Source organism: Homalodisca vitripennis, chromosome 5, assembly GCF_021130785.1.
Source record: "Homalodisca vitripennis isolate AUS2020 chromosome 5, UT_GWSS_2.1, whole genome shotgun sequence".
NCBI classification, from domain to species: Eukaryota; Metazoa; Arthropoda; class Insecta; order Hemiptera; family Cicadellidae; genus Homalodisca; species Homalodisca vitripennis.
This window is the reverse complement of record NC_060211.1, coordinates 3,155,376-3,167,539: the sequence shown is the minus strand read 5'-3', so window position 1 is coordinate 3,167,539 and position 12,164 is coordinate 3,155,376. Positions and strand designations below refer to the sequence as shown.

The 12,164-nt window shown below is 34.1% G+C and overlaps 1 protein-coding gene across 2 annotated transcripts in view; it reads right to left on the bottom strand.

Moving 5' to 3' along the window:
- Nucleotides 1-12,164, bottom strand: part of LOC124361725 — a 116,080-nt gene that overhangs the window by 56,158 nt on the left and 47,758 nt on the right. For both annotated transcript variants that reach the window (XM_046815662.1, XM_046815660.1), the window contains exons 9-11: nucleotides 11,844-11,956; nucleotides 9,867-10,007; nucleotides 1,098-1,459 (exon numbers count right to left, since the gene is read on the bottom strand). In XM_046815662.1, coding sequence (XP_046671618.1) covers nucleotides 1,098-1,459; nucleotides 9,867-10,007; nucleotides 11,844-11,956 — 616 coding nt within the window. The remainder of the gene's footprint in view (nucleotides 1-1,097; nucleotides 1,460-9,866; nucleotides 10,008-11,843; nucleotides 11,957-12,164) is intronic.

The window sequence follows — 12,164 nt, the reverse complement described above, 5'->3', positions numbered from 1 at the left end:
CTGCTCTGCTGTTTTGGAAAAACTGTTCTTTTTGCTTCTCCAGTAAATACAATCGGATACAGTATCATATTTAAATTAAAACATTAATAACAACACTAAAAATGCTAAAATAAGACATTACAAAAACTGTGATACAAGTTTATAAAATTCATAGGAAACCCAAAAAGATTCAGAAAATTTTAGGGCTTGAAGAAGTATCTAGGTCCAAAAATGCAATGTTTCTCTGTCTATAATTTCATTGTAAAAACTAAAAAAAAAATTTCCGAGTTGGAGTTTAACAGTTGCTTTACAAACCTATTCTTCATCATTTTGTATAGCTTTTCTATCCATTGAGGGGTGATAGGTAGGTTAATATGATATAATATTTATAAAATTAATTTGGTCACTGTTGATGAAACCAAATAGTCCACGAACCAAAAGCCAATTTTGGTGCATGTGCATTGTTTAAGCACATAACCTGATTTTTCTTGAAATCGTTACAAGAATTTCCCAAATCCCGTAAAAAGAAAATTAACCATCGGGCTCATTGCTCTTGGATCAAAAAGTATGAAAATTACTCTCAAACTAAACAGTAGAGCTACTATCATAATGGGAGTTACATTTAAATTCAGCGTTTATTTCTGCATTGAGACAAATGAAGCAAATTATTTACAAACAATGACCGCCAGTTTTTATGCCAGTAACAATAAAAAAAGTATGAGTTTTGGCCCTTTCTAACCAAACTGCAACTTCCAAAATTCATAACTTGGAAATTGTGATCTCATTAAGACCAAATGTATACACATAATAGGTAAAAATGTACTTTTTTAGTATACAATTTATAATTATATGAACATTTTTTTTTATTAAATCACCATCTTAACTTTTATTCTTGACCGGTTGGTTAAAACAATTCGGTATTGGTTTCAATATGGAGATCTTTAAGTCATTATCTAGGTAATGTAATTTTTTATAATAACTTTAAAACATGTTTAACACATGCTTAACTGAGCCGGTTCTGTTTATTTACATTGGGGCTGCAGCACCTGCTTGTTTGAACATGCTAACCATCAGACTGCTGAGGCAATAAACTGCAAGTTAACAAAACTAATACTGACGTAAGGAAGTGGTCGGCGAGCTGCTGGCACGAGGCCCGGTATGCCGGGGAGACAGGCTTGCGTGGAGTGAGGGGGGAAGGAGAGAGGAACTGATCGGTGTACAGGATGGCATGAGCCTCGGTCAGCAGGTGACGGTAGGTGCCAGACACACTGTACTGGTGGCTGGTGGCCAGAGCAGCCATATCGGAGTGTAGGGTGTCGGCTGATGGCAGGCGCAGGGAGTACACGGTCCAGCCGGTCTGGCCATCACACGCTGACAGTATCACCACGTGGTTATCACTCAGCAACAGCTCCACGGGTCCGATGAACGGTCTCAGACCCATCAGACACACAGGGTCATCTATCGTCACCTCTCCCAGCTTCTGCACAATCACGGGGGATAGGGGCATTACACATCTGACTGGCTGTTTGTAAACAATGCAGTGCCCGAGGTTCTGTTCTGGAGCCAATCTTGTTTAAAACCTAGATTATAACATATCAACAAAAATTATGAGTATGTTCATACACCATTATCTAAACAAATCTGCAACCATAAAAAGCACATTTTTATGGCAAAAATTTATAGTATGGACAAATGTATTATAAAATATTTCTACTGAAAGCAGTTGACATTGCAAACCACAATTTTGCTAACTCACTCTATCAAAACCAAAACCTTAATCATCAATCATTTTATTGAGCCACTAGCTGTTACCCGCGGCTTTGCACGCAATCTTTAGAACCGAAGTCCTTATATTACTTAGTAAAAGCAATTATGATGTAATATGATGGGAGTCCTATAGAAATTTTAAAACGTAAGTAGGCATACATCAGATATATATTATTTAAGTTCATGGTAAATAGTATCAGAGTTTCACTTCATTGTTATATCATGTTTGGCACGTGTAGGAGCATTTCTGGTTCTAATGAATTATATACATAACGTCACAGCTAAAAATCTGCCTTGTCATCCCGATCAAGAAAACAAAAATCTCGGATCACACAGGTCTCGGAAACTTACTTTTGTCAAAAAGCGTATATTTCCAGTCCTTGTCATATATTTCAGGTCTAAGATATTTTCAGTACCATAGTAGAGTTTGCCTTGTTGTTCTGACGAAGAAAAAATATATATACTTACGTAAGACAAAGATTTGCAAAATATCTCAGAGTGGCTAGTTAAAAATACTGAGATACAACATTTCTTTGGCTTTCGCTGTCACAGGTACTTGTGTATTTATAATTGTAGCTGTCCAATTATAGAGTTTGTAAATTATGTTAAGTATCTAGGTCTCCATATAGATAAATACTTAAAATGGGATTCTCACGTAAATATTTTAGGAAAAAAATTAAATAAAGTAAATTATTCTCTTTACCATATGCGAAATCATCTGAAAGTTGATCAATTAAGAAACCTGTATTGCTCATGGCTAGAGAGTACCATGAGATATGGAATAATACACTATGGTGGAGTTTTTCATACGCTGTTAAACCCTGTTATTGCATCACAAAGAAATGCTATTAGAACATTATATGGAATAAAACGAATGGACAGAGTGAGTTACTTGTTTTCTGAACAACGTATATTAACTTTTAATCAGATTTATATGTACAGCGTTGTAATGTATATACATAAACACCTAGATAATTTTAAGATAAAAGAAAATGTGAGAAGTACCAGATCTGCAAAAAGAATAATGTTAGAAGTTCTAATTATGAAAAAAGAAAAGAGCAGGCACCAATTTTACTACATTGGGCCAAAAATATTTAATAGTTTTTTAGAATCTTTTGGAAATGAAGTTTATTTTGAATCTAAACCGAAGGTAAAGATGAAAGCCCGTCAATTTATTACAGATGGCTCTTGATGAATCTCATTGTTATTACTCGTTATTGGATATTCATAGATTATTTATTGTTATAGGTGTTCTTCGTTATTGTTACGTAATGGAAGATTTATTGATTGTTATTAAGTATAGGATTTATAATTTATTGTTATTGAGTATTATATATAGTTTATTTATTTTTGCTTGTTGTTTTTTAATTGCTGGTTGTTATGCATTATTTATAGTTTAATAATGTTAAATTGTTGAAAGAGTTTATGGGGCAAGGTATTGTGTGATACATGTCAGCTTTGGAATGTTGGAAATCTTTAGTGGTTTGTTGTTGCAACCTTGGCATTGTTAGACTTGTTATAGTAGTGTAGTGGAGTTACAATGTATATCTATGTATTAGTGTAGTAAAGCTTAGTGGGTATATTGTGTATATTAATAGTAATATGTGTATGTATAAAATCTGCCAGTACAACCAAAATGGATTGGCCGAATATGAGATTTGATTTGTATTGAATAAACATATATTGTATCCTGGACACGCTATTGCGCATGGGACGTGTGAAATATTGTAAATGTATTGTAATGTATTTTTTTTGAATAAAGCATTTTTGAACTTGAACTTGAACTTGTATGACCAAGATGCCTACTTCGGTTAAAAAGTGCCTACTTAAGACCGTTTAAATTCACTTAACTACTATGTCACAGTTTAGCTTGCCATATTGCCTCGATCAAAATACTATAAACGTTCGATTATCTAGTTCTCGGAAATCCACTTTGGTCAAAATCGTGTTGACATAGTTGAGTTTACCTTGTCCTGATGAAGAAAATACACACAAGTAGGACTGAAAAGCCTATTACGACCTAGGGGGAAGTCCTACCTACTTCTTATGTACTTTCGGTATAAGAGGAAAATCCTTATTAAGGTTATGCAACATTCCAAAATAATCGTTATTAAAGTTTTGCGTTACACTTGTTTTTTGGACTGTAGCCAGGAAAAGAATGATTCGTTGAGGCATGTTAGTATTTATTTCTCTGTTTTTCTATAAGTCATTGTTAAAATGTAATATAATAATGTCAAGGAAGACCACCAGTAACATTCATAACTTTGTTCATTAAGGTTAGTTTTATAACAGTATTTAATGGATTAGATGATTTTAATTTGTCACTGGCACAATCTGGAGTAAAATTTATATATTAATGTTTTATTTACTATCTGCATTACACTACCAATCAAGCACGGTTTACTTATTATTGATAAAATTTAAATGTAAACAAATGTTTCAGAAAGTTTGTCGAACTATAGCTGTCAACATCTGTTTAGTGATGTTGTGACTATTAAAAACAGCCATCATGAGAGCCTATACTCAGAGGTAGCCTATAACTAAGTTTACGTAACAAAAACAGAGTTCTAGATAGTTTTTTTACATAAATTCTCAATATGCTCAAACCAATTTAACTTAGTATCTAGGATAAAGCCTAATAATTGTACACCCTGAGCACAAGGTAGGTCTACCGATAAGCTAAAAATAAGGCCTTGAGTTTTATTAACATTTAATGCCAGACAATTGGCTTTAAACCACTCGGAAGTTTCCTTAAAGCTAATCTTTATTAAATTCTGTGCTGAAATTAAATCTGGATGGGTTGCTACCAGAGTTCTGTCATCTGTAAATAGAATAGAATAAATAGATAAATGAGAAGGAAGATCATTTATGAGAACCAAGAACAGCATGCTTAAAGCATATTTCATAGGAACTTCAATACAAAATGAAAATAAAATATTTATTAAAAAACGTACAGTTTGTAAATCCGTTTGTAAACAAATGTTAAACCAATACTCTTGTTACTTAAGATGGCTCACCACAGCAAGGTCAATATATCTCAAGATTGTAATAGTGTTAGTAATATTACGATGTGGTGTGAACCGTACAACCTTAGAGATAGTAGTAATATAGAAGCCCATGTTAAGCCAATACTCTTGTTACTTAAGATGGTTCACCACAGCAAGGTCAAAATATCTCAAGATTGTAATAGTGTTAGTAATATTTCAATGTGGTGTGAACCGTACAACCTTAGAGATAGTAGTAATATAGAAGCCCATGTTAAACCAATACTCTTGTTACTTAAGAGGGCTCACCACAGCAAGGTCAAAATATCTCAAGATTGTAATAGTGTTAGTAATATTTCAATGTGGTGTGAACCGTACAACCTTAGAGATAGTAGTAATATAGAAGCCCATGTTAAACAAATACTCTTGTTACTTAAGATGGTTCACCACAGCAAGGTCAAAATATCTCAAGATTGTAATAGTGTTAGTAATATTTCAATGTGGTGTGAACCGTACAACCTTAGAGATAGTAGTAATATAGAAGCCCATGTTAAACAAATACTCTTGTTACTTAAGATGGTTCACCACAGCAAGGTCAAAATATCTCAAGATTGTAATAGTGTTAGTAATATTTCGATGTGGTGTGAACCGTACAACCTTAGAGATAGTAGTAATATAGAAGCCCATGTTAAACCAATACTCTTGTTACTTAAGAGGGCTCACCACAGCAAGGTCAAAATATATCAAGATTGTAATAGTGTTAGTAATATTTCGATGTGGTGTGAACCGTACAACCTTAGAGATAGTAGTAATATAGAAGCCCATGTTAAACAAATACTCTTGTTACTGGTTTTTGTAGATGGTTTTGTTGAGGTTAAATATAAAAAGCACAATAAGCGCACCTCACACACACCTCAGCGCAAGACTGGTGCTAACAAACATAAGTTTTTTACTGGTCGTGCAACTGTGACTGATGCCAAATTAAAAGTAGTAGAAAGGTACAGACATGTTTTTGTTTCAAGATTTTCTGAAGATGTGGAATGTGAAGATATCAAAGAGTATCTAAGTGGCAGTGCTAAAGCTAATTATGAGGTAACCAAGCTAAAAAACAGACGTCCAGGATATAGTTCCTTTAAGGTTGGTGTTCCCTTATCACTGTGGAATAAGGTGTTTGATGCAGATTTTTGGCCTGAAGGTATTTACATAAGTCGCTTTAGATATTCAAACAAAGGCAACTCTGATTCTTCAAAACATTCTTTTTTGGAGATGAAGACCGTGTTGGTACCAAATACGTAGGCCTACAAAAGAATAATTTTTCACTGATGTTGTGGAATGTACAAGGTTTGATAAATAAAACTGATATTCTTAAACTAGTTGCTGATAATAACAATCTAGATGTTATGTGTATATGTGAACACTGGATCTCTGATAACGATATCAGCAATCTTGTTATCCCTGGCTACCGTACTGTCAGCAATTTTTGTAGGAAAACCAAACAGCGAGGAGGAACTTTAATCTTCATAAAGGAACACATAAACTCTGTGATCTACGACAGAATTCCATCAGTGGTTGAAGAGCTTCAATTTGAGGCGGCAGCAGTTCTCCTTTGTGATTTCAAAACTGTGGTTGTGTCATTCTACCGTCCACCACAAGGTAACACCTATGCTTTCCTAGATAAGCTACATGATGTTTTTTCCAGTCTCTATGGTGGGAACTTCAATCTTATTCTGGCTGGGGACTTCAACATAGATTTTATGTCCAACACTAGTGAAACTCTACAACTTCAAAACTTGATAAACAGTTTTAATCTAACTCTGGCAGTAGTTGAGATTACAAGACCTAACGCCACTTCTGATGGGGGCGGTACATGTATCGACAACATTATAACCTCATTGCATCCAGACAGATGGACAGCCACTATAGTACATATTGGTGTATCCGATCACAATGCAATAGTTTTTAAGGCATGTATCGATAATGAAATACAATCTAACCGACCTTTCAAGCCTGTCAGTCATTCTAGAATACTAAACTGTGAAAACAAAAATATATTTTTGTTTTACTTAAAGAAAATAAGTTGGCTTGACGTATATAGTAATGGTAGTGATGTAAATCATAAGTTTCAATTGTTCTTTGATTCTCTCATGTGGGCTGTAAATAGTTCCTTCCCATTTAGGACTAAGTTTGGTGGTAGCACATCTGGGAGAAAAAGCAAAAGTAGCAATTCGTATCATGAGGGTCTTGTTTCTATTAAAAGGGATCTAGATAGGCTGCATTTTTTGTTAAAGAATAGTATAGATCTTGATGGCAAGATTTACAATAGTTATGTCAGTTAAAAAGCTCTATCAAGATGAAATTCAAAAAGCAAAATTATCTGCAAATTGTGATATGGTAAATGCTTCCTTGAATAAAACCAAGGCTGCTTGGTCAATTATCAATAGCTGTACGAATAGTAACAGTAAACCTCTGCCCACGCCAGTTTCTTTGACAGCAGATAAATTTAATAAATATTTTGTGGATTGTGTAAATGACATTAGAACCAAGGTGCCTTGTGGTATAGAAGACCATAGCTTTTATGTAAATAGTGTCAACTGTGATGGTAATAGATTTGTAAATAGTTTTAATATTAATGTTTTTACTGTAGAAGAAGTTTTTAAAGCCATAAATGGAATAAGAGAAAGCGCATGCCTGGATGTCTATGGGCTAAATGCTGCCATTCTAAAAATTGCTTCTGTTTTTATTTGTGAAGTCCTCACTTACTTATTCAATTTAAGTATCACTCAGGGTGTTTTTCCTGACTTATTGAAGGTTAGTAAGGTAATACCCATACACAAAAGAGGAGCAAAGGAGTTATGTGACAATTATAGGCCTATATCTATTGTGCCCACACTGTCAAAAGTCTTGGAGCGACTTTTACATGGTCAGCTTGTGCACTTTTTGGAAATCAATTACTTATTGCCAAAAAGTCAGTTTGGCTTTAGACCAAAGAAGAGCACTGTTGGAGCTGTTCAACAAGTAATAATCAACTCCTATGAAGGTATTGAGAACCATAATAGTGTAGTTCTGAGATCCTATGATATGTCCAGGGCCTTTGACACTGTGGACCACAACATCTTAGTGAATAAGTTACCTTATTACTTTTTCAGTAATTCTGTTGTAAGCCTGTTAAAATCATATTTAGAAAATAGACGTCAAACCGTGTTCCTAAACGGCAACTTTTCTAGCACACTGTACACACATGTACGCCATGGAGTTCCACAAGGTTCCATTTTGGGGCCAATGTTTTTTGTCCTGTATATCAACGACCTTCCATATAATTTACAAAGTAACAGTATAAAGACCTTTTTGTTTGCAGATGACTTGGGAATGTGTATACAAGATAAGTGTGTAGATAATACCAAAGCCATTTTAACAGACAGTTCTGAGACCATCCTCGAATGGTGTAGTGCCAACAAACTTAATCTAAACTCTCAAAAAACACAAGATCTCACTTTAAGTCTTTCAAATAAAGGGGGCTGTGATCCTCCTCTCAAGTTTTTTGGCATATATTTGCAGAGTGATTTAAAATGGCAACATCATATCGATTATGTGGCAACAAAGATTTCAAAAGGCATATTCTTGATAAGATCTTTAAGAAATAAAGTAACTCGGGACATCCTGCTTAGTGTGTATTATGCCTTTGTACATAGTCAGCTAAACTATAGAATCACCCTTTGGAGAAACTCTGGCTATTGTGATAAGTTGTTTGTTTTGCAAAAAAAAATCATTAGGCTTATTTGCAGTTTGCCGGATTTGACTCACTGTAGACCATATTTTATAAAATTAGGCATTCTTTCCCTGCCATCAATGTATGTTTTTTCTACACTAATGTACATTAAAGAAAACCTCTATGGTTATCAACATATAACTGATATTCATGGCTATGAAACAAGGAATAGGCATAATATTGTTACAAAAAAATATAAATAAATCTAGCACTCAAAACAGCTTTATATATCAGGGCATTAAGTTATTCAATGCATTACCTAGTGACGTCAAAGGCATGTCCCTAAACAGGTTTAAAATTGCTATTAAGTTATGGTTGACTGAAAGATGCTTGTATAGTGTAAGTGAGTACTTTGACATATAGGGTAACTTTTAACCTGCTTTTGGTCCTCTGGCATCTCTGTATTTTATAAATTTTTAGTTAATTTTAAACCTAGACCGTTAAATTGTAATTTTAAATTAGGCCTAGTTTTATTGAGCAAAATATTCACCGTTTTGACAATGTCTTACAAAATGACCAAAGACTTTAATCTTGAATATAGTAAATAATAACATGTATTTAAAGGGTTGATGTATTTTTAAAATGTACTTGTATTTAATAATTATACGTTAGTGTGGATTGTTGTTATCCTTTAACTGTTGACGTTGTTATACACTTTGTGTTCTACCAATAAATGATTGATTGATTGACTTAAGATGGTTCACCACAGCAAGGTCAAAATATCTCAAGATTGTAATAGTGTTAGTAATATTACGATGTGGTGTGAACCGTACAACCTTAGAGATAGTAGTAATATAGAAGCCCATGTTAAACAAATACTCTTGTTACTTAAGATGGTTCACCACAGCAAGGTCAAAATATCTCAAGATTGTAATAGTGTTAGTAATATTTCGATGTGGTGTGAACCGTACAACCTTAGAGATAGTAGTAATATAGAAGCCCATGTTAAACAAATACTCTTGTTACTTAAGATGGTTCACCACAGCAAGGTCAAAATATCTCAAGATTGTAATAGTGTTAGTAATATTACGATGTGGTGTGAACCGTACAACCTTAGAGATAGTAGTAATATAGAAGCCCATGTTAAACAAATACTCTTGTTACTTAAGATGGTTCACCACAGCAAGGTCAAAATATCTCAAGATTGTAATAGTGTTAGTAATATTACGATGTGGTGTGAACCGTACAACCTTAGAGATAGTAGTAATATAGCAGCCCATGTTAAACCAATACTCTTGTTACTTAAGATGGTTCACCACATAGTGTTAGTAATATTTCGATGTGGTGTGAACCGTACAACCTTAGAGCTAGTAGTAATATAGCAGCCCATGTTAAACCTAAGGATTAAGATTATTTGAGGGTGAACTCACATTATAGATGACATGGGTGGATCGTATGGTGTATGACTCAAGGGTAGTTTGTGTGAGAGCATGAAGGGCGTAGGGTTCCAGGCAGATGTGCATCACAGGACTGGTGAAGCTGAATACTGAGATCAGATAACCCGGATTTACCTGTGCACCACATTTAATATCTATAACTACATACAGTGTGAGTTAAAAGAATAGATATACTCTGTGGATGGACTCTGGACAACTTTCTAGTCAAATAAAAGTAAACTTTATAGTCACTGTTACAACTTTGCCCATTTCCTCAAAATGGGATTTTGGGAGGGCGGCTCAAAATTTTTAAATGTAAAGTTACAGTAGCACTAGTAATTGTGACAACGTTTAGCAATAAAATGGCTAAAACTTACTAAACTGTGTTTTTTACATCAGATGCTCAAACTGCTGCCCCAGACAGTTTGAGAATGTCCAAGTCTGTTGTATTTGTACGTTGTATGTGTGTCACTTGCATCCAAACAGATAACAAAGTTCCACATTATACCGTGCCGACACACAGCTGCTTGGCCACCTGTGACTAGGGCACTGACCCACAGCAATAGAACCCGCTACGGTACTGCTTATTGACACAGCACTTGGGTATAATTAAACTAAATACATTTATTCAACCTTCGTAGTTAGACAATAGGAACCAGACAATCACTGAATAGATATATTTCTAATACTGACTTAATTAAATTCATCCACTAAATTGAATTATATTTAAAATGCCATCAAAATATCCTTGTGGCTCATGTATAGTAGGGGTTAAGTTCTCAGGAATATAATGCACTGGACCCTGTAACATGTGGTACCACGCAGGTTGCCAAAACATACCTGAGAAAATTCTTAAGAAATGGACTGACAAAGAAATTACAGTATGGAAATGCAGTAAATATGAGTGAACATCAGCTCATAAAGGAGAAACAGTTCCAATTAGAACTTATTAAAACGAGCAAGACAGGGAAAAGGAATGTCTTATCTCAAGTCATGATAAAGAGATTAAAAAGCTAAAAGAAGTAGTAAACAAAATGAAAATTAATTGTGGCAATGAAGTTGATTGGAAGCAATCTTCAAAAAGTACAGGAACACAAACAGAGTCCTGGAACATGATGCCCACAGCACCTCTTCTCCTTGAGTTGACAAAACTGAAAAGTCGTCAACATTTAACACATCATCATGGAACATTTAATGAATAAATTTTAAGAACAACTGGAAAATAAAACAATAAAGCCAGACAAGACTCTAATTACATCTGCTGCTACAAGAGTGCCATGCAACAAATACTGTGGATACCTAAAGGCCTAACAGTTCAAAAAAGCAAAGGAAAAAATTAATTTAGTATATCTCTGCAAGTGGCGAAATCCTGATTAGCATTTACATCTAACAAACTTGCAGAGGCAACGGATATATAGAATACCACTGATGTTTTAAATAAAGCATGAAATCCTCTTCAATGTGTAAAACTCCTGAAATCTGAAGAGATGACATTGATGACACAACCAAAATTACAGTTGAGTGGGGGAGACAGACAAACCCTGTCAGAAAAACTGACCTCAACATTGATTAAATAACCAATGATGATCAATTCTAAAACATTGACAGCAGGAATCAGCCAAACCTGTACAAAAACAATACCCACACCTCTGACAGAGGAAAAAATGGTGACAAAGAAGAAAATAAAAACCAGAAGATAAAATATTAAAAATAAATAAATATAAAATATATTTAACTATAAATAAATATATATTATATTTCTTACCTTCAATGTTTAATAAATAAAGAATAAAACCTAGTATTTGTTGTAAGGTTTTCTACAGAGTAATATAAACTCATACCATGTTTTTATAGTTAATAATTTGAAATATGCCAAGAACTGAAATACAAAAAATTGAAAAATGAGGAAATAACTTTTGTACACATTGAGACAAGATTGTATGTAAGTTGTTGAACTATGTAAGTACTCACATTCTCCCCATTTTCGACAGGGAAATGGTACAAGTAAGCCTCCTGGTGGGTTGCTATGACAACATTGATAGCGGCCAGCCTTGAGTAACTTGACGATCTCAGTCTCGGACATTCTGAAACATAACAGAAGTAATCCTGACCTTCAGATAGAAACATAGCTTGTAGTCTACCTCATATCATGTACCAACTTCAAGTTGGATCGTTTTGTACTATTCTGGAGTGATTTTCATGGTAGTAGCTCATTTGTTAAAAATTACATAAATAACAAGATTAGTTTCATCAAACTGAATTTAATTGAAAACTTTTAGACTCTATTGATGA